The 23,680-nt window shown below is 46.3% G+C and overlaps 1 protein-coding gene across 1 annotated transcript in view; it reads right to left on the bottom strand.

Annotated features, from left to right (window-relative positions):
- The window catches only part of LOC142302562 (protein-lysine 6-oxidase-like), a 173,378-nt gene extending 156,473 nt beyond the window's left edge, over positions 1–16,905 (bottom strand). Inside the window, exons 1-2 of the mRNA XM_075343694.1 lie at positions 16,899–16,905; positions 16,705–16,794 (exon numbers count right to left, since the gene is read on the bottom strand). Of these exons, the coding sequence (XP_075199809.1) occupies positions 16,705–16,794; positions 16,899–16,905 (97 nt within the window). The remainder of the gene's footprint in view (positions 1–16,704; positions 16,795–16,898) is intronic.
- Positions 16,906–23,680: the final 6,775 nt, after the last annotated feature.

Here is a 23,680-nt window from a genome sequence, read left to right as displayed (position 1 = left end):
TCATTTTTCTTTTATTAATAATTCATATTTTTCATTCATCATTTTTTATTTATTCAACTTCATTTGTATGTAATTTTTTTACCATTTATAATTATTCATTTTTGTTTTTCTTTATTTATTAATATTATTAAACTACTTATTGTTTATTTTTATTTGTATTTCTACTAATATTTATTTTCATTAATATTCATTTCTTTGCATTAATACATTTCCTTCCTCCTTATGTGTATTTGTGTTCTCCCCTCACTCCTATACTTTCATAATGTCTTATTTGGTGCACTCTTATAATTATACCTCCCAAAATTATTGCTGCTCTATATTCGCTATGATTTCACTTTTGGGTTAGCTGTATTATGGTATTCCCTAAATACTCTGATTCCATCTGCCATCTAGTGGCCTTTAGCTAAATTGCACATTATTATTCTGAATGTGGTTGAGAGGGTGGCGCATGAGATCACTGTGTCTGGTCTGTCCCCGTCTTTTGCGTCTTTCCTTGCTATAGCGCCATGGTCTTTTAACCGTGACGAGAGAGGCACCATGACATGGAGGACAGTGATTCGCCAGGACCTCCTGTGACCTCATGCGGCATACAAACGCCCCCTCGCACCTCATTGGACAGTCCGCGATTAAATACTGGCATGCCAGCTGGGTACGCCACCCCCTAATGAAGATAAGTCGAGTGTTACTTCTCCACCATCACAACATGGACTTGGACCTCACAGAAGCATGCGACACGAGTGCCTTCTTGCCTCACTATCTGCAACATGATGTCCGTATTGTTAGGATAAGAATTAGTGCTGACTACTAGGTTGCCACTCTGTTAGATCCACGGTAGAAGAGTACATTTTGCTAGATGCTTCCACAATAGAAAGGGACGCGCACATGCTGGAGTATCGAAACAAGCTTGTGCACAATTTTAAGAGTGGTTTTCCGCAAGGCAGCAATGAGGTGCACAGTGTGCATCATAGGTCTAGACTTTCAACCCCAGGAACATGGAGTCGTCATTGCAGAAATATTAGCAGCAGCAGTAGTTTACGTGGCAGAAGCAATTTCTGTGAGTTGTGGCACACATTTTTTTCACCATCCCGTACACCAGCAGAACAGAGTACAAGTCTGACAAATAGTAAATGACTGGAGAGGATGGTGCAGGAGTATCTAGAGCTCAATATCAATGCCATCAGAGGGGGTGGGTGGGGGGGGGTTAGGAGGGTTTTAACCTTTAGCATTTTGGGCTTCAAAAATGGAAGAATGGACTGAGCTCGCCAGTCACTCCTCACTCCTTGGAGGTTTTGTCATGCCAGGCAGCAAGTGCTCTCTCAGAACCTGTCTTCAGCGCTGCTGGTGGTGTCCTGACAGTTAAGCGCCCCACTGTCCCCTGAAAGTGTAGCCCGTCTAACTTTCAGCAAGATGAACAAGTCATGGATCTCATATGACTTTTCCACCCCAGTTGCCGACTGTGCAGACTAGGCGATGGTAGTTTTCAGTGTGCTGCATTGATCTCGCATTATAGCAATCTGTGACACCTTTGTAGAGGCATCTGTGGCTGTTGTTGCTACTGCTGCTGATGTTACTAACAAATACCTTGGCGACACAACAATCAAATGGTGTGTTCACTGCTGTTACTTTTACAATTTGGCTTTTTTATGCTGATTTTAAACTGAAAATCAGTTGCAAGAGTTTTTAGCCCCAAATGGCTATGTCGCGCCCCGGGGAAGTCGAGCTGCTCGGATCCAGGCAGTCCATGGCTCAAGGGGTCCCGGACCCGGGGGCACCGTCGAATAGTTTTAAATGAAAAAAATAAAAATAAAGTCCAACTACGCCACTCGCGGTTTGCGGCCAGGAATAGAAGGACCGCCGCTGCGGGTTCCCACTCAGGATGATGGATGGGGGCAGCGTGGATGGTAGAGCCCTCCGCGAGCAGGGCTTTTCCCAGGGGTAGGTGAAGGGTTAAGGTGGAGGCGCGTGGCAATGAAGCAGTCCAGACAAAGAGAGCAGTTTGATGGTTTTTACTCACTGTATTCATGCCCTGGGGACGTACTGGATCTCAGGTGCGCCTGTGTCCTGATGGCTGGGCCTGCCAACCTGGAGCCACTCTTCCTTCAATGTACTCTGGTCTATGTGGGTCCTCCCTGGCGTGGAGCACTTGGAGGTGCTCCTGGTGTCTGGGTCCTGCCGCAGGCAGCTTGGACTATTTAAGGGAATATGTCCCGGTACCCTCTTTGCTGCTGATGCCTCGGACGTTAGTGGTAGCAGATGAGTCCTGAAAACCCACCCGCCTGGTAGACTTAACAGATGGCTTGAAGTCCTGGTCTGTTCTGTGATCTGTAACCCAAGGGTGCAAAGTACTGTGAGCACTGGATGTCCACCCCACAGGATCCCTCTGTCCTTGGGGCTTTCTCTCTCGCTCTGCAGCTACTTGCCTTCTATGAGTGACTGTTCTTTCTCCTCAGGTCTTTGCAGTGTTTTTACTACCACTCTGCCGACTTTCTTACTCCTCACTTTCCTTTCTGTTTCCTTCCACTTTCTCTCTGAGTCTCAAGAGTCTCTGGTCTGTCTTGACACCTTTCTTACTACTCCTCTCCTCACAACCTACAACTTCCTCTTCCTAAACTCAACTGACTGTCCCACTGTCTACCCACACTCCCCAGGTCATTTTCTCCTCCCCCAGTTCTGGTCTCTTCCTCCCGGTTGGATGCCTGTTATCTCACAGTGCCCAGCCCTGTCATCTGGCTAGGTGAGGCTTCCAACCAGGTACAGCGAGTGTAAATGTCCTGGTGTGCTAGTGTGTCACCACCACGCCAGCAGCCTGCCGCTCGGATCCGGATCCGCGGTGGCTTGAGGGGTCTCCGGACCCAAGGATCTGGGGTTGCGCGGCCACCCGGAATAAAGGGGGAGAGGTATTTACAAGGGATGATGTTGAAAGTTTGTGATGCCACCCGTGGTGCGTGGTAAGATTGGAGTACCACTGCTGCGATTGGGAGTACCCGGTGGCGATGGTGTGGGCAGCCAGGTGTTTTAACCCCTCCACGGGTAGGGGGGAAGCCCCGGGACTCTGTATCGGTGTCGGGGAAGTGCCGTCGGACTGGTACGGGTTAATTGCGTACTCACTCAGTCCAATAACACTGACGCCGACAACCGTGGTAAACCAAAGTTCTTGATGCACTGCAGCAGGGAGGGAGCACGCCTGCATCCCGTGCCCATTGGTGTTACTTGTTAGCCTGTGACCTTAACCTTGGCATCTCTTTTCTGTAGTTGGTCCCTTTTAGCATGGAACTAAACGGGTCCCGCTCACCAGTATGGCTAACTGCGTGAGCTTGCTCTCAGGGTTCTCGCTTGGGATTTTCTGGACTATATAGTGGGAAAGTCCTATCCCCCTCGTTGCGCTAGTACCCCGATTTTGGAGGAGGTGGAGAATGGATCTTGAAAGCTCCGTCCTCGTCGGGTAAATTACCAGGACGCCTGAAGCTACTTCCCGGCCTAGGGTCCATGTACCTCGTCGTGCCCTGGCCCGTGCCCGGTGATGGCACAAGACCGCCGGCTGTCCTACTCGACAGTCCATGCCCCTTGTCACAATTCCCTGTGACCGGGGTCCAGCTCCTACCAGGTCCAGACCAACGTCTGCCACCTAGTACCACAAGGAGCCCAGCTCCTGACCTCCTCTCACTTTCACCTCCAACACTACACTCTCCTCTCCCGACACTCCTGACCTCTCCCAAACCAACCCCCCCAGGAGGTTGACCCTATTCCCTTCAGGCTGTCTATTGGTGTGTCTGGTGGGTGTGGTGCAGAGTGTTCCTAAGGTTTTGATTAGCTTGTTCTTAGCAACACCAAAGGTCAGGGACCCGTAATCAAGGAGGAGGTGGATATCATGCAGAAGGGCAGATTGCACAATACTCTGTGATGACCTGATAGGCCAGGGTGTCACACTAGTGTTGTGTAGTGGCTGGCACAGTTATATTGGACCTGGGCTGTTACCTTGTTTTTGTGACACCTGGTTACCACAAGGGTGTCACAACTACAAATAATAAAAAGAAAATTGTGGATCACTGTTTAGGAGTATGATCAGACCAGTATAAAAAATCGTCATGCAGATGACATTGCATCGGCACATCTAACAGGTACCATGAACGATCAGCAGGTAAAATGGTATCACCTGCCAGTCGTATAATTCAACAGGATTGTGCATGATCAGCAGATGCTGACAACTCTTAAGGAAAGGGCCCTTAAACAAAAACAACCCACTTAAAAATTGTAAAGATGTTTTAATTTAAAAATAAATGAAACATTTTAATGGTATGTTATTAAAAAAAAATGTATAGGGTGATCAGTGAGCACCTTCTGAAATTTTCTAGGTCACATTACACCTCCAGTTAATGTGTGCAGGATCTGCTCTCATGTCTGAGGTCTCCTCCATTCTGGGTTTTTTATTCTAAACTTCACTCTTCCTTATCCTTTTGCACAGTGCAGAGACATTGCTTGTGACGGCAAAGTGATACTGACATGTGGACAGTGACGCGAAGGACGTCTGGCGGGGCTTTTGCTACTTGGTGCTGCTCGCTGTGTCACAAGTTGCAATTACATATGCACACTATCACACGCTTGGGTTAGATACATGGATCACTGTAGTGTATCATATAAGATGGGATTAGATGTGTGACCATGTTCCATTCACTTCAAAGGGAGCAGTGTAGTGATGAGCGAGTACTAAAAAGCTCGGGTGCTCGAAGCTCGGGCCGAGCCTCCCAAGATACTCGTGTACTCGGCCCGAGCAACGAGCCCAATGTTATCCTATGGGAGACCCGAGTATTTTTGTGAAATGACCACCGGCAGCATGTAGAAACCCTAAAAATGTCACAAAAGTCTCAGAAGAGTGCTCAAATGACATGGCAACAGCATGGGGAAGACCCCTTGAAGCATTTATCACTCAAAAGTCACAGCTGTGAACAATTTTGTCCGCGTTTCACGCCATTTTTACGGACTCACCAGAAAACCTTCCAAAATGACCCCAAAATGATTTTTCATGGCAGAAATGTTAAGGGCACATACCCAATAGTGAGATAGAGCTGGTGTATGTTACTTTTTGAGATTAATACATGAAAGATTTTACGTGAAAACATTGTGTGGCACTCCGATGTCCCTGAGAAGAGACGTACATGAAGGCCTCTTGAGTCTAATGTGCCCATTTTGAGGAAGTGAGTCTTTGTAGTATTTTCCTTTGCCAGGGCAGTCCAAAATTGTGAGGTTCACCAATGCCCCTGCATAGAGACGTGCATGAGGGCCTGTAAACCTGAAGTGCCCATTGGAAGGAAGTGGGTGTATTATAGTATAGCCCTTTGGCAGGGCAGCCAAAAATTGGGAGGCTCCACGTTGTCCCTAGGTAGAGACGTGCATGAGGGCCTGTAAACCTGAAGTGCCCATTGGAAGGAAGTGGGTCTATTGTAGTATAGCCCTTAGGCAGGGCAGCCAAAAATTGGGAGGCTCCACGTTGTCCCTGGGTAGAGACGTGCATGAGGGCCTCAAAACATTAAGTGTCCATTGTCAGGAAGTGGGTGTATTATAGTATAGCCCTTAGGCAGGGCAGCCAAAAATTGGGAGGCTCCACGTTGTCCCTGGGTAGAGATGTGCATGAGGGCCTCAAAACATTAAGTGTCCATTGTCAGGAAGTGGGTGTATTATAGTATAGCCCTTAGGCAGGGCAGCCAAAAATTGGGAGGCTCCACGTTGTCCCTGGGTAGAGACGTGCATGAGGGCCTCAAAACATTAAGTGTCCATTGTCAGGAAGTGGGTGTATTATAGTATAGCCCTTAGGCAGGGCAGCCAAAAATTGGGAGGCTCCACGTTGTCCCTGGGTAGAGACGTGCATGAGGGCCTCAAAACATTAAGTGTCCATTGTCAGGAAGTGGGTGTATTATAGTATAGCCCTTAGGCAGGGCAGCCAAAAATTGGGAGGCTCCACGTTGTCCCTGGGTAGAGACGTGCATGAGGGCCTCAAAACATTGTTCCCATTGCAAAGGAGCGGGTCTCCTGTCGTTGTAATGTCCATTCTGCAAAGAATGGGCGAAAAAATTTACCACTGGGGGTATACCTGAAACAAAGGCCTAAGTATTGCAATTTGTAACGGTCATCATGGTGGCGCATGAGGAGAAGGAGGAGCAGTCCAGCGATTATCCAAAGTCCAGAAGTGTGTACCCATGGGTGAGTGGAGGTACATGGCAAACTTTAAATTCCGCTCTCATTTGCTGGTGGTGTGGTGAAGTCTGGCCCAATCCAACCCTTGTTCATCTTGATCAGAGTCAGCCTGTCAGCATTTTCAGTTGACAGGCGGGTGCGTTTATCTGTAATGATTCCACCTGCGGCACTAAAAACACGCTCTGACAAAACGCTAGCAGCAGGGCAGGCCAGGACTTCCAAGGCGTAGAGAGCCAATTCATGCCACGTGTCCAGCTTGGATACCCAATAATTGTAAGGCACAGAGGAATGTCGGAGTACAGTTGTTCGATCTGCAAGGTACTCCTTCAGCATCTGGGCAAACTTAGGATTTCTTGTGGCACTACCCCGCACCTCAGGGGCTGTGGTACGTGAGGGGCTGAGAAAACTGTCCCACATCTTAAAGACTGTTCCCCTACCTCTGGCGGATTGGACTTGTGCCTCTCTCGGCTGTACGCCTCGGTTGTCCACTGATTCCTGACCTATGCCGCTAGCGTTTTGTGAGGGGAATGCTTTGCCTACTTCCGTGACTATGGCCTTCCGGAACTGCTGCATTTTGGTTGACCTCTCCTCCACGGGAATAAGAGACAAAAAGTTCTCCTTGTAGCGTGGGTCTAACAGTGTTACCAACCAGTAATGATTGTCGGCCAAGATGTTCTTAACGCGAGGGTCACGAGACAGGCAGCTTACCATAAAGTCAGCCATGTGCGCCAGACTCTTAACAGCCAGGACTTCAGTAGCCTGACCAACAAGATGACTGAACATGCTGTCCTCCTCCTCCTCCTCCTCCTCCTCATCTACCCTGTCCTCTGGCCAGCCACGCTGAACCGAGGATATGACTGGTGTGCATGTCATATCCTCAATTTGGCCGGAGAGTTGCTCCATGTCTTCATCCTCCTCCTCGTCATAGTCCTCCACTGCACGTTGTGATGAGACGAGGCTGGGCTGTGTGTTATCACCCACACCCACTACTGTTTCTTGCTGCAACTCATCGCGCTCCGCCTGCAATGCATCATGTTTGTTTTTCAGCAGAGACCGTTTTAGAAGGCAGAGTAGCGGTATGGTGACGCTAATAATGGCGTCATCACCACTCACCATCTTGGTGGAGTCCTCAAAGTTTTGGAGGATGGTACATAGGTCTGACATCCATCTCCACTCCTCAGGTGTTATGTGTGGAATTTGACCCATTTCCCGACGGCTTAGGTGATGCAGGTACTCAACAACTGCCCTCTTCTGCTCACATATCCTGACCAACATGTGCAGAGTTGAATTCCAACGCGTGGGGACATCACACACCAGTCTGTGAGCCGGAAGATGCAAACTGCGCTGAAAGCCGGCAAGGCCGGCTGAAGCAGTAGGTGACTTTCGAAAATGTGCAGACAGGCGGCGAACTTTTACCAGCAGATCAGACAGCTCTGGGTATGACTTTATAAACCGCTGAACCACGAGGTTGAGCACATGGGCCACGCATGGAACATGTGTCAGCTGGCCTCGCCTCAAAGCCGCCACCAGGTTCCGGCCATTGTCACACACGACCTTTCCTGGCTTTAGGTTCAGAGGTGTGAGCCAGTGATCTGCCTGCTGTTTCAGAGCTGTCCACAGCTCTTCTGCATTGTGGGGTTTGTCACCTATGCAGATTAGCTTCAGCACAGCCTGTTGCCGCTTCGCCGAGGCAGTGCTGCAGTGCTTCCAGCTTGTGACTGGTGTGGAGGGTACAGTGGATGAGGATGCGCAGGAGGAGGCTGAAGAGCATGACATTCCGGAGCTGTAGAGTGTGGGTGAAACACTGACTGAGGTAGGGCCTGCAAACCTTGGTGTGGGAAGGACGTGTTCCATCCCTCGCTCAGACTGGGTCCCAGCTTCCACAATATTAACCCAGTGTGCCGTCAACGAGATGTAGCGGCCTTGCCCACAAGCACTTGTCCACGTGTCTGTGGTTAGGTGGACCTTGGGTGAAACAGCGTTGTTCAGGGCACGTGTGATGTTTTGTGACACGTGGTTATGCAACGCGGGGGACGGCACACCGGGAGAAATAGTGGCGGCTGGGGACCGAGTAACGTGGGTCAGCTGCCGCCATCAGGTCACGGAATGCTTCTGTCTCCAACAGCCTAAAAGGCAACATTTCCAGCGCAAGCAGTCGCGAAATGTTAGCATTTAGAACTGTGGCATGTGGGGTGTTGGCAGTGTATTTGCGCCTGCGTTCAAAGGTTTGCTGAATGGATAACTGAACGCTGCGCTGGGACAAGGACGTGCTTGATGATGGTGTTCTTTCTGCGTAGGCAACTGCAGGTGCAGGAGTGGAGGAGGCTTGTTCGCAGGCAGCATGGACAGGGGATTGGCTCGCATGCACAACCAGCGAAGACGTAGCAGTGACATCAGCAAGCACTGCTCCTCGACTCTGTTGTACTTCCCACAAAGTCGGGTGCTTGGCTGACATGTGCCTGATCATGCTGGTGGTGGTCAGGCTGCTAGTTTTGGTACCCCTGCTGATGCTGGCACGGCAGGTGTTGCAAATGGCTTTTTAGAATCATCTGGATCCAACTTAAAAAACTGCCAGACTCGGGAAGACCTAACATTTGTACAGGCACCTTGTGTCGTCGTGTTGTTCCGGGGAACGGTTGCCTGACTTCTGCCTGGGGCCACCACCCTGCTTCTTACTGCCTGTTGTGATGCTACGCCTCCCTCCCCCTGTGCACTGCTGTCCTCGCTCTGCATATCCTCCTGCCAGGTTGGGTCAGTTACTGGATCATCCACCACGTCGTCTTCCTCTTCCGCACCCTGCTCCTCCTCCTGACTTCCTGACAATTGTGTCTCATCATCGTCCACCACTTGTTGAGACACGTTGCCAACTTCGTGAGAACGTGGCTGCTCAAATATTTGGCCATCTGTACAGACGATCTCCTCATGACCCACTTCAATATGAGCTGGCGAGAGGCAAGAATGTGTGAATGGAAACGTGAACAGCTCTTCTGAGTGTCCAAGTGTGGGATCATTAATGTCCGAGGAGGACGTGTACTCAGCCTGGTGGTAGGAAGGAGGATCAGGTTCAGAAATGTGCGGTGCAGTATCACGGCTACTGACACTTGACCGTGTGGAAGACAGAGTGTTTGTGGTGGTGCCAATCTGACTGGAAGCATTATCTGCTATCCAACTAACAACCTGTTGACACTGGTCTTGGTTCAAGAGCGGTGTACTGCTGCGGTCCCCAAGAATTTGGGACAGGACGTGCGAGCGACTAGATGTGGCCCTTTGTTGTGGCGAAATTAGAGCTTGCCCACGACCTCGGCCTCTGCCTGCACCACCATCACGTCCACTTCCTTGTTCCTTGCCAATGCCCTTGCGCATTTTGCAATGCTGTGCTGACGTGTATATTCACTACTTGTGCGTTATATCAAAGTTTGTGGAAATTGCACACAAGTGCACCTGTACGCTGCCACCGACAGGCACACACGTGCGGTTTTAAAAACCAAGCACGGACGCAATAAGAACCTAACAGGTTTTTTTGGGGAGCGACAATTACAGACAAGTCAGACACTATCTGGACTGTTTTAGACTGTGTACACCAGCCCCAGATATGATGAAGGCTGGTATACGGTCACCACTAGGAATGGCTATATATACCCTGCCTGCCTGCCTGCCTGCCTGTATACTGGTACAATAGTCCTGACAAGGACTCTTCTGGTCACTAGCCTGTATTCAGACCTGACTATACCCTGCCTGTATATAGCAACAATAGTCCTGAGAAGGACTCTGCTACTGTACTCCGACCTGGCTATACCCTGCCTGCCTGTATACAACTAGAATAGTCCTGAGAAGGACTTTTGGTCATACTGTTTGCAGCCCTGCAACTGAAAAAGCTATAAAGGGCCGCAAAGCTTTCCCTGAATCAGCGACACTCTCCCTGCACTCACTGTCTGGATAGCTGTGAGCAGAGCACAGCGCGCCGGCCGGTATAAAGGCTCGGTCACGCTGTGCAGGCCGGCCAATCACTGCAATTTTACAACTAACAGGGCTGTGGCATTGCAGTGGTCTGCCAGCCAATCCCTGCATGAGGGCTGGCTCTCAAAAGAGCGCCAACATGCAGGGATGAAGACCACGAGTACAGCACGAGTATCGCGAGATTACTCGGTCCCCGCCGAGCAGCCCGAGTACAGCGATACTCGTGCGAGTACCGAGTAGTTACAAGCATGCTCGCTCATCACTAGAGCAGTGGTGTAATGTGTGACTCTGCACCATCTATTTCTGTTGGAGTGGTGGTGTAATATAACCCCTATGCAAGGAGTGGTGCAAAGTGTGAGAGTTGTATCACAGATGATGGATTAGATACATTGCTGGGGGGGTGACCTGAACAGCTGGACATGCACAGGTCACAGCTGGGTCTTATTGTGTGTTGCCAGTAGTGGAAGGGGTTTCAGAGCACCAGGCCTACTACACCTCAAACTGATGCACTTCCTACTAATCAATGTTTAAGATAGAAATGCTGGGCCAGGCCCCGTCCTATGCATCCATGGTGCACCATTTTACTATTTGTACTTTGGGGAAATTAATGCCACTTAAGTGGTGTTTGCCCCTAAATTTTAAATGTGAAGACTCCAAGTTGGGTCTCCATGCTGTGTGTTGCCTGTAGTGGCAGGGGTCTCAGACCATCAGGCATACACCTGTCACTGAACCACCTCTTCAGTTTAAATTCATTTGAAAGCTATAAATACTGACCCATATAGTAAAAAGAATCCCAGCACTCAAATTGAAGACAAGAGGGGAATTATGCAAAAGTGAATTTATTGACTGATACACTGCAAAAGGAACCTAACCAGAGCAACAGCACCAACATTTCGGCATAGAGCCTTTCTCAAGGTCGTTGCCTGAAAAGATGTGAAGACAATAACAATAATGAGTGCATTATATACAGGTGATACACAGATTATGTACAGAATAATACAAATATACATGAAAATATACTGCGGAACGTACATCACTGGTCAGAGTAAGGAACTACGGGTCTCGGAGGACAACCGGAGGTTTGCAAATAATGGCAAGGTTCCACACATTTTTGCAGAGTATGCTCTTAATCATATGGAGAGAGAGATAATTAGTACAGGTATGACAACAAACTTGCGTACCATAGGAGATAATAATGGTCAGGTGATACAGGTAAAGGCAAACAGCCGAAGCTGATATTCAAATCGAACAGCCGGAGCTGGTATCAATACCAAGGTGAGTGGAGAGAGAAAAAAGAGAGGAAGAAAAAGAGAAAAAGAAAGAAAGAAAGAGAGAGAAAGAGAGGGAGAGAAAGAGAGGGAGAGAAAGAGAGGGAGAGAAAGAGAGGGAGAGAAAGAGAGGGAGAGAAAGAGAGGGAGAGAAAGAGAGGAAGAGAAAGAAAGGGGGAGAAAGAGAGGGAGAGAAAGAGAGGGAGAGAAAGAGAGAGAGAGAAAGAGAGGGAGAGAAAGAGAGGGAGAGAAAGAGAGGGAGAGAAAGAGAGGGAGAGAGAAAAGAGAAGGGGGAGGGAAAAGAGGAGAGAAACAGAAGGAGGATAAAATGAGAAAAGGGAAAAAAAGGGAAAAAAAAGACAAAAGAAGCGGAGGAGGAAGAGTGAGGGAAGGAGGGAGAAGGAGCACAGATGGTAAGTATGGTAAGTGACAACAGGGAGGCAGATGCTACATACCATGGGTGAAGGGTTTTTTTTTTTTTTTCTTCCTCAGGTCCCATGTATCTATGGGTTTATACTTCCTTCATTTGTTTTGCTTAAATATACATATCTAAACTCTTATCCCCTATATGTCTCCTGATAACCTTTGTTATTTACCCCCTTTTTTCCAGATATCGCACAACTGATCCTCTCCCATCCCTCACCTCCATCCAGTGGCACATTCCCATTCACGCTCTGCAGCAGGTAAATCACGGTTACAATGCTCATGCAAACGTACCGCCCTTGCACCCACCCCCTGGCCGCCTCATAGTCACGTGCTAATGCACGTCACTGTCATGCGCACTCTGTGCGTTTCACACGTGCGTTCCACCGCACATTACCGGAAGTGACGCGCCTCCCATCACACCACTGACTTCCTTATAATGGCGCCGCCCGGTAGCCGTCCTCACGCCGCTGCAGCCTCTCTCCCTGCCACTGATGCCAGTCCCGGATCTCCACTGCAGGTAGCGCTGCTGTCCTGCACACTCCAACTACCACCGACCCTGGGATGATCCCTTCTCACCATGCTGCTTTGTCTTACAGGCGTCCTCTCACCTCACATTGTGATCCTGTCACCCCTTCACCCATGGTATGTAGCATCTGCCTCCCTGTTGTCACTTACCATACTTACCATCTGTGCTCCTTCTCCCTCCTTCCCTCACTCTTCCTCCTCCGCTTCTTTTGTCTTTTTCTTTTTTTCCCTTTTTTCCCTTTTCTCATTTTTTCCTCCTTCTGTTTCTCTCCTCTTTTCCCTCCCCCTTCTCTTTTCTCTCTCCCTCTCTTTCTCTCCCTCTTTTTCTCTCCCTCTCTTTCTCTCCCTCTCTTTCTCTCCCTCTCTTTCTCTCCCTCTCTTTCTCCCCCTTTCTTTCTCTTCCTCTCTTTCTCTCCCTCTCTTTCTATCCCTCTTTCTCTCCCTCTCTTTCTCTCCCTCTCTTTCTCCCTCTCTTTCTTTCTTTCTTTCTTTTTCTCTTTTTCTCTTTTTCTTCCTCTCTTTTTTCTCTCTCCACTCACCTTGGTATTGATACCAGCTCCGGCTGTTCGATTTGAATATCAGCTTCGGCTGTTTGCCTTTACCTGTATCACCTGACCAGTACTATCTCCTATGGTACGCAAGTTTGTTGTCATACCTGTACTAATTATCTCTCTCTCCATATGATTAAGAGCATACTCTGCAAAAACGTGTGGAACCTTGCCATTATTTGCAAACCTCCGGTTGTCCTCCGAGACCCGTAGTTCCTTACTCTGACCAGTGATGTACGTTCCGCAGTATATTTTCATGTATATTTGTATTATTCTGTACATAATCTGTGTATCACCTGTATATAATGCACTCATTATTGTTATTGTCTTCACACCTTTTCAGGCAACGACCTTGAGAAAGGCTCTATGCCGAAACGTTGGTGCTGTTGCTCTGGTTAGGTTCCTTTTGCAGTGTATCAGTCAATAAATTCACTTTTGCATAATTCCCCTCTTGTCTTCAATTTGAGTGCTGGGATTCTTTTTACTATATGATTCTTGATCCAGTAAGCACCTTTAGTGTATGTGGTGAAGCCTGTAATTTCTATATATTTATAAATACTGACCCAGACTCTGTCTTGTGCATGGCTCATACCTGACTGCTGCGCCACAATACTATGGGTACTCTGGGGCAATTGATGCCACTTTCATGGTGACTGCCCCTAATGGACACACAGTTAACAATTAGTATTTATCTCCAGTGACATACATGTGTTGGAGACATACACAAGTATTCAAATCTTTTTATCTCTGCAGAAATACTGTGGCAGGAGCACAGAATTATCAATCAGTATTTATATGCTGAAATGTCTATTTGTGGCAGGCTGCAGAACCAGAGATTTAGCTGTCAAAATTTAGATTTTAAATCACTGGCAGGACCACAGAAGTAGCAATCTCTATTTAGATTATGAAATGCCCATTTGTAGCTGGACCACATAAGTTGCATTCTCTATATAGATGCTGAAATAGCAATTTTGAGCTGGAACACAGATTTTGCATTATTTAGATGATGAAATAGCAATTTTTGGCTGGACCACACATTAATAATAATAAACTTAATTTTTATATAGCGCCAACATATTCCACAGCACTTTTAATACATCAGCAACACTGTCTCCATTGGAGCTCACAATCTTAAATCTTATTGGTATGTTTTTGGAGTGAGGGAGGAAACTGAAGTACCTGGAAAAAACCCACACAGACACATACAAAGTCCTTGCAGATATTCTCCTTTGTAGGATTTGAACCTAGGACATAAGCACTGCAAGACTGCAGTGCTAACCACTGAGCCACCACGCCGCCCACTATTTAGATGATTAAATGTCAATTTTTGGCTGGACAGCAGATTTTTCACTATTGAGATGATGAAATAGCAATTTTTAGCTGGACCACACAATTACCACTATTTAGATGATTAAATGGCAATTTTGGCTGGATCACAGATTTTGCACTATTTAGATGATGAAATAGTAATTTTGGGCTGGACCACACAATTACCACTATTTGGATGATTAAATGACAATTTTTGGCTGGAGTCCAGATTTTGCTATTTCTATTTAGATGATGAAATAGCAATTTTTGGAAGGACCACACAATGAGCAATCACTAGATGTTGAAATGCGGCGCACAACCTTCCATGCACTGCACTTCACAACTCTAAACGTTCGCCCTCCTAACTATCTCAACTACCTCAAATTAAACACCTAGCTAAGCTAACCGTCTAGAAGCAGCGGCAGCACAGTCCCTAAGCTGTAGCAATCAAAATGGTGCTGATGCCACATGTCCGCATTTTGTATGTAGAGGGACTTAGGCAGTCAATGACACAATGCCTTATTTCTGAACATTGTGGATGTTTTCTGTACCATGATTGGCTGCCAAAACTATCACACATAAAGTTAAAGAGAACCTGTCACCACTTTTTTGGACTATAAGCTGCGGCCACCACCACCGGGCTCTTATATACAGCATTCTAACATGCTGTATATAAGAGCCCAGGCCACTGTGACAATATAAAAAACACTTTATAATACTTACCTAACGGTTGCTCTGCAGTGGATGAGGGCCTAATGGGGGTCTCTGTTGTCCGGTGCGGGCGCCTCCCCTTTCGGCCATCTTCGTCCTCTTTCTGAAGCCTGTGTGCATGACGCGGCTACATCATACACACTCGCCGGTCCTGCGCAGGCACACTACAATACTTTGATCTGCCCTACTCAGGGCAGATCAAAGTGCGCCTGCTCAGGACCAGAATGCCGGCAAGTGTGGATGACGTTGGACCCATCATGCACCACGGCTGGAGAAGAAGGAGAACAAAGATGGCTGAAAGAGGCGGCTCCGGCACCGGACAATGGAGACGCCCATTAGGCCCTATTCTACCTCAGCGCGACCGTTAGGTAAGTATTATAAAGTTTTTTTTATGTTGTCACAGCAGCCTGGGCTCTTATATACAGCATGTTAGAATGCTGTATATAAGAGCCCAGTGGTGGTGGCCACAGCTTATAGTCCAAAAAAGTGGTGACAGGTTCCCTTTAAGAAGAAAAATAAAACAGTCCATCATTCCTCTGACCTCTTCCCTCTATCAAACATGTCCCCCTGCTCATCATAAAGCACCACTATAATAGCCAAAGTAATAATAAGGTAGAAGAAAAGCTTTAATGCAACCACAAAGAGTTACTGAACAAAACCGATCTTTGCTGATTTTTGACAAAAGTGTTCGCGAATCCGATTCGACCCGAACAAGCCATGGCTCGTGCCGACTTTGAAACTGGTGAACCTCTTTCAAACAAGTTTGCTCATTTCTGCTAACTACTGAGACACCATGCTGCCCTATCATATGTATGAGAGAGAGCCCTCCAAAATGTATGAGTGAGGGCCTATGGTATATGGTGGAAGAAGAGGAAGAGGCTAAAAAAATAAGATCCACAGACGCCATCTTCCATACAAGTCATTATACACGAAAAAATGTTTCTGGACTTTTTTTGTGTGTAAAATGCAATTAGATTGGGTTTTGGGGCTTTTAGCGTCACTCCGTAAAAATGGCTTAATACTCTGACAACATTATTCCCAGAACGAAATGTAAGTCAGAAATGCATCCAGGCATCTTCCCCCTGCTGTTCCTATTCAGTTTTAGCACTTTTCCATCAATTGTAGCATTTTTACAGTCGTCCCATACCTACTTCCAAGGTCTTCCAGAAAATTATTACGTTTCCCATTGACTTGCATTGGGTTTGTTATGGTACAAGTACATGAGTATTAGAAATTATTTTGCTCGAATAATCTAAACCTGAATATTTGACTATTTGCCCATGTCTACTGAATACATAAAATATACATTATTGTTGATGTCACTTAAAGAAATTACCGCATTTTAGTATCACAATAATTACACTTTTAGACTACTGACAATGCACATTACTTTCAAGTTCATTTAGAATCTGACTATCCCATGTAATTCCAATGCCCTTCCCTCTTCTCTGCGTTAGTAGAGGTATCATATTCTGTATCTGTCATGCTAAGCACGCAGGGAAAGTAAATATAGAATGCTCTCCTCTCTACTTGAATATTCCAGTTCTGTCTGACTGTGTCAGTGATAGAAACCACAAGCAATACATTGTAGATGTCATCTGTGAGGCTCCTGATCAGCTAGAAATAACTGCGCCAATCTGAGAAGAAATTCTACCTGAAAGGCCAGAGTCCTTGGTCGACCCTTAGAAATTTAAAGGGAATCTGTCACCCTTTTGACTTTTTTTAGTTATTAATATGGGCATACCGTAGCATAGAGGTGAAATTAGCCATACCTGTATGCCTCCTGGATGATGGGCTATTTTGGAAAAATCCTTTTATATCTTCTATCTTCCGGGCTATGGAGCGCTGCCCGGAAGATAAACCTGCCTCCGGTCTACATTATACAGGATTCTGTCTCCCCTTCTCTTCCCTGGTATCCCTGTAACATCAGGAGAGAGGCCGGAAATACTGCACCTGCACATTCTACTTGCCATCTCTCCTCTGCACTGTGAAGCAGCAGTGACTCCCCGGCACCTGCGCAAATCAAAATTGAAGACTGTGCCCACAGATGGGCGGAACAGTGCAGGGAAGCGTACGGCAGGCATAATATGCAGGTAGCGCACCTGACGTCACAGGGACACCAGGGAAGAGAAGGGGAGGAGGAATCCTATATAATGAAGACAAGAGACAGGCTTATCTTCTGGGCAGCACGCGCCCCATAGCTCGGATATAAAAGATGATTTTTCCAAAACAGCCCATCATCCAGGAAGGAAATTCAAGCAGGACTTTTCTGATCACACTTGACAGAATACCATTCTGCTTTTGGCACAAAATATAGCAGGAACTATATAATGATTGTCTTAAAGGGGTTTTCCACAATTATTAGACACCCTTTAATAAGTTTGAACTCCTGATAATCACTTTTCTAATATACTTTCATTAACTATATGCTTCTATCTGCGGATCTCAATGCAAGTCACGTGATCATTACTTCTTGTCTGTTAAATACTCTTCACCCGGGCACAAGAATTAGACAGAAGGACACTCTGCTCCTGATGAGAGCAGAACATTCCTTAAATGATTGACAGCATGTTTGAGCAAGCAAAGATCAGTCTTCTCAGATCCTGCCAATGCTTTGGAGGGTGTCTGAGCATGCAAGCTCAGATAACACACTTCATTTTCCTCTGCACTGATAATGCCCATGCTTTGGAGCACTGGTTCCCCACTGAAATGTGCTTGTCATTAGAAAATACATTGCAGTACTTATCAGTTGAATGGTCTAGAACCTGCACTTCAATGCAGATGACAGACTGCACTCTCCTCTAAACTAACCCTGCAGATGCTATGGAATGCAACTGCTAGCCCCAAACAACTGACAATTGCTGCAATGTAGTGTGGCACCCCTGAGGCTCTGGTGGCCACAGGGTATGGTGCCTCAATTAAGGTGCGGTATCTATCTCAGGTAAAGAGGGGGTTAATCACCGGTGTTCCACATTCACACACTACATACAGTTTAGGAGCCTTCACATAGGGTGGGTTGGCTCAGAGTAGACAGAGGGGTGGTCATAACAGTCATGGGACATCCCGGTCACTGAAGCCAGCCACCTATGGGGTGGGTTCCACCTGGGGTAGAAATAGGTGCAAAACACACACATAGAGAGCAGACTCTAACAGACCCGTCAGGACCATAGTTCTGGCAAGACATCTCTGGACAACTTGGACTTTACTGGGCCCAGAGGCTTGGTGCAGGAGCTCAGCCAGGGTACCTAACTGCGGAGGGGGACACCCTAGAAATAGGACTCTCACTCCTTCTCTTCCAAAACACTGGTAGTGACCGCTTACCGGATCTGGGATTGAACGGAGCCCATCATGGCAGTGGCCAGTGTGACCGGGCTGGCAGCTGAATTTGTTAGTAAACTACACCCTGAACCCGCAGAGACTGTGTTGGCTTGTCCTTATCGGCGCCGCCGTCCAGTGCTTAGACGCCAACGGCCATTATAACCCTCATTATCCACCCGGGGCCCACTCCGCCTGTGGGGAGCAACACCATCCCGGCTGCTATAACACCTACCCCGGCGAGGAACCCGGCAGCGGCGGCTATTCCCTGGCCGCATACCACAGGTGGCGTCATGACAAACTTTTCCCAATACCCCGCTTCCCCCACCATTTAACTGTATGCCTCGGGGGAACAGAACCGGGCAAGGCCACCCCGTGACAATGCCTGACCCGACCCGAAACGGTCCGGCGACGAGTAGGTTAACCGCCTGCCCCATGGGGCGCTACAGTAGTACATTGCAGCACTTGTCAGTTAAAGAGGCTGGGACACCAAAGCATTGACAGGGGCAATGAGGAGGACAGTGAAGTCTGTTATCTGAGCTTGCATGCTCAGACACACAGTCAATCATTTAAAGGCAGTTTCGCCCCATCAGGAGCAGAGCTTTTCTCATTCATTGTGTATCCTGTGCCCAGATGAGGGCTGAAGTGGATGTAAAAGACTTGACATAGTCCCTGCATGTTAACAAAGTATTTCATGATCCACACTAAGATGTACTCATAGAAATGCAAGTAATGAAAGTATATTAGTAAAGCTATACAGTGCTGGCCCAAAGTATTGGCACCCCTGCAATTCTGTCAGATAATACTCAGTTTCTTCTTGAAAATGATTGCATCACAAATTCTTTAGTATTATTATCTTCATTTAATTTGTCTTCAATGAAAAAAAAAAAAAAATTTGTCATAAAGCCAAATTGGATATAATTCCACACCAAACATAAAAAGGGGGTGGACAAAAGTATTGGCACTGTTTGAAAAATCATGTGATGCTTCTCTAATTTGTGTAATTAACAGCACCTGTAACTTACCTGTGGCACCTAACAGGTGTTGGCAATAACTAAATCACACTTGCAGCCAGTTGACATGGATTAAAGTTGACTCAACCTCTGTCCTGTGTCCTTGTGTGTACCACATTGAGCATAGAGAAAAGAAAGAAGACAAAAGAACTGTCTGAGGACTTGACAATCCAAATTGTGAGGAAGCATGAGCAATCGCAAGGCTACAAGTCCATTTCCAAAGACCTGAAAGTTCCTGTGTCTACGGTGCGCAGTATCATCAAGAAGTTTAAAGCCCATGGCACTGTGGCTAACCTCCCTAGATGTGGAAGGAAAAGAAAAATTGACGAGAGATTTCAACGCAAGATTGTGCGGATGGTGGATAAAGAACCTCGACTAACATCCAAACAAGTTCAAGCTGCCCTGCAGTCCGAGGGTACAACAGTGTCAACCCGTACTATCCGTCGGCGTCTGAATGAAAAGGGACTGTATGGTAGGATACCCAGGAAGACCCCACTTCTTACCCTGAAACATAAAAAAGCCAGGCTGGAGTTTGCCAAAACTTACCTGAGAAAGCCTAAAACGTTTTGGAAGAATGTTATCTGGTCAGATGAGACAAAAGTTGAGCTTTTTGGGAAAATCCATCAACATAGAGTTTACAGGAAAAAAAAACAGGCATTCAAAGAAAAGAACACGGTCCCTACAGTCAAACATGGCGGAGGTTCCCTGATGTTTTGGGGTTGCTTTGCTGCCTCTGGCACTGGACTGCTTAACCGTGTGCATGGCATTATGAAGTCTGAAGACTACCTACATATTTTGCTGCATAATGTAAGGCCCAGTGTCAGAAAGCTGGGTCTCCCTCAGAGGTCTTGGGTCTTCCAGCAGGACAATGACCCAAAACACACTTCAAAAAGCACTAGAAAATGGTTTGAGAGAAAGCACTGGAGACTACTAAAGTGGCCAGCAATGAGTCCAGACCTGAATCCCATAGAACACCTGTGCAGAGATCTCAAAATGGCAGTTTGGAGAAGGCACCCTTCAAATCTCAGGGACCTGGAGCAGTTTGCCAAAGAAGAATGGTCTAAAATTCCTGCAGAGCATTGTAAGAAACTCATTGATGGTTACCAGAAGCGGTTGTTCGCAGTTATTTTGGCTAAAAGTTGTGCAACCAAGCATTAACCCCTTAAGGACGAAGCCAGTTTTGTACTTAATGCCCAGGCCATTTTTTGCAATTTTGACCAGTGTCACTTTATAAGGTTATAACTCTGGGACGCTTCAATGGATCCCGGTGATTCTGAGATTGTTTTTTCGTGACATATTGGGCTTCATGTTAGAGGTAAATTTAGGATGGTATTTTTTTATTTTATTTGTGAAAAAATCTGAAATTTGACAAAAAAATTAAAAATTTTGCAAGTTTCAAACTTTTAATTTTTATGCCCATAAACCGGAGAGTTATGTCACACAAAATAGTTAATAAATAACATTTCCCACTTGTCTACTTTAGATCAGCGCAATTTTTGAAACAAAATTTTTTGGGGTTAGGAAGTTAGAAGGGTTCAAAGTTCATCAGCAATTTCCCATTTTTTCAACAAAATTTACAAAACCATTTTTTTAGGGACCACATCCCATTTGATGTGACTTTGAGAGGCCTGGGTGACAGAAAATACCCAAAAGTGACACCATTCTAAAACCTGCACCCCTCAAGGTACTCAAAACCACATTCAAGAAGTTTATTAACCCTTCAGGTGCTTCACAGGAACTAAAGTAATGTAAAATGAAAAAAAATAAAAATTAACATTTTACCTAAAAATGTTACTTTAGCACTAATTTTCTTACTTTTTCAAGAGGTAACACCAAAAATTGGACCTCACACTTTGTTACCCACTTTCTTATGAGCGCGCCAATACCCCACATGTGGTCAGAAACCTTTGTTTGGGTAAATGGGAGAGCTTGGAATGAAAGGAGCAGTATTTGAATTTTGGAAAGCAAAGTTGTCTGAAACAGATTGCGGGCACCATGTTGCTTTTACAGATCCCCTAAGGTACCTAAACAGCAGGAACCCCCCTCAAGTGACCCCATTTTGGAAACTAGACCCCTTAAGGCTTTTATCTAGGTGTATATTGAGCATTTTGAATCCACGAATACTTCACAGAATTTGATAAGCTTAGGTTGCCATATTGAAAATTTTCATTTTTTTCACAAAAATGTTTCTTTAGCATCACATTTCTCACTTTTTCAAGAGGCAACAACAAAACGTGGACCCCACAGGTTGTTATCCAATTTCTTGTGAGCGCAGGGATACCCCATATGTGGCCAAAAACCTCTGTTTGGATATATGGGAGGGCTTGGAATGGAAGGAGCACCATTTGAATTTTGGAAAAGTTGAAATAAATTGCGCGCACCATGTCACATTAGCAGGGCCTCTTACCCTGCTAATGATAGGTTACCTATACATTAGAAACCCCCCACAAGTGACTCCATTTTGGAAACTGGACCCCTCAAGGATTTTATTCAGGAGTATAGTAAGCATTTTGAATCCACAGGTGCTTCACAAAAATGTTGCTGTAGCAACAAATTTCTCACTTTTAGGCTATGTGGCCATGATCCAGCGACACGGCGTCCAGTACACAGTGTCAGCCTTCCTACAGAGATGTGAGGGTTGTCCACGGGAGAACGCAGCTGCCCATGCCCACGATTTGGGTTCAGGCTGCTGTGGACTTTAGTTCTATGCTACCTGCAGAGCACACTCATCTCCGCAGCATAAATTGACATGCTGAGGCTCGGGAAGCTGCGCCACAGGTCGGTTTATGCTGCGGAGAAAAGAAGCACAGTGGGCACGGGATTTCTAAAAATCCTTCCACTGTGCTTCTACTGCACAACGCAGCGTTATGGACGCAGGGAAAACACTCTGCGCCCAAAACGCTGCAAACCCTGATTGTGGGCACATAGCCTAAAATGCTACAATGGATGAATGGATAGATGTCAAACATATATAACGTCCCACCCCCCTGCATATTCTAAGCTCGCGCCCTTTAGTGCCTTTCATGTGGCACTAAAAGGTGCCTAGCCTTGTATTTAGCCCAAAAAGAAAAAAAAATAATTAAAATAAATGACGTGGGGTCCCCCCTATTTTTGATAGCCAGCTAGGGTAAAGCAGACAGCTGTAGCCTGCAAACCACAGCTGACAGCTTCACCTTGGCTGGTGATCAATTTGGAGGGCTCCCCAAGCTGTTTTTTTTTTTTTTTTATTTATAAATAAATAATTAAAAAAAACAAACAAACGTAGGGTCCCCCCAAATTAGATCACCAGTCAAGGTGAAGCTGACAGCTGGGGTCTGGTATTCTCAGGGTGGGAAGAGCCATGGTTATTGGACTCTTCCCAGCCTAAAAATAGCAGGCCGCAGCCACCCCAGAAGTGGCGCATCCATCAGATGCGCCAATCCTGGCGCTTCGCCCCAACTCATCCCGCGCCCTGGTGCTTTGGCTAACGGGGTAATAAATGGGGTTGATACCAGGTGTGTAATGTCACCTGGCATCAAGCCCAGCAATTAGTTATGTCACAGCGTCTATTTGATACCAGACATAACTAATTGACAGTAATAATAAAAAAAATTGACAACAAAAAAAAAAATTATTTGAAAAAACACTCCCCAAAACATTCCCTGATTGACCAATTTATTGAAAACAAAAGAAAAAAAATCAAGTCCCTGCTGTAATCCATTGTGAAAGTCCCGCGGCGATTCTGGACCTTCTAGAATATGGGGGGCACGTTCAGGGATAAGATTTATCTCCCATCTGACATGTTTGTTTATGCCAGATGGGAGATAAATGATTTTTTACCGGCACGGTCATTTACTGTAACCTGATGACCGGTATACGGTGTATACCGGTCATCAGGTGAGCGGGGACCGGAAAAACCGGCCAGAATCATGATCTCCAGGGTCTCAGCTACCCCCGGCAGCTGAGACCCCGGAAATTTTCTGACTCTGGGGGGCGCTAGACCCTTTTTTCCGACCGCCGTTAAAAAGCGGCGGATCGGAAGAAGTACCCTAATTTGTCGCCGTTAAAAGTCGTATCGGCGGTCGTTAAGGGGTTAAGCTAAGGGTGCCAATACTTTTGTCTGGCCCATTTTTGGAGTTTTGTATGAAATGATCAATGATTTGATTTTTGTTTCATTTTCTTTTGTGTTTTTTCATTGCAAGCAAAATAAATGAAGATAATACCAAAGAATTTGTGATTGCAATCATTTTCAAGAAGAAACTGAGTATTATCTGACAGAATTGCAGGGGTGCCAATACTTTTGACCAGCACTGTATGTTAGGAAGAGTCAGGACATATTGAATTGGAAGGGGGTCAAAGAGTAGTAAGAAAAACCTTTAATGTCAAAATAAATTAGTGTTGAATGTGATTTCTGAACATAATAAACTTATATTTAAGTTTA

This window comes from Anomaloglossus baeobatrachus, chromosome 1, assembly GCF_048569485.1.
Source record: "Anomaloglossus baeobatrachus isolate aAnoBae1 chromosome 1, aAnoBae1.hap1, whole genome shotgun sequence".
NCBI lineage: Eukaryota > Metazoa > Chordata > Amphibia > Anura > Aromobatidae > Anomaloglossus > Anomaloglossus baeobatrachus.
This window is presented reverse-complemented; position numbering and strand designations above follow the sequence as displayed.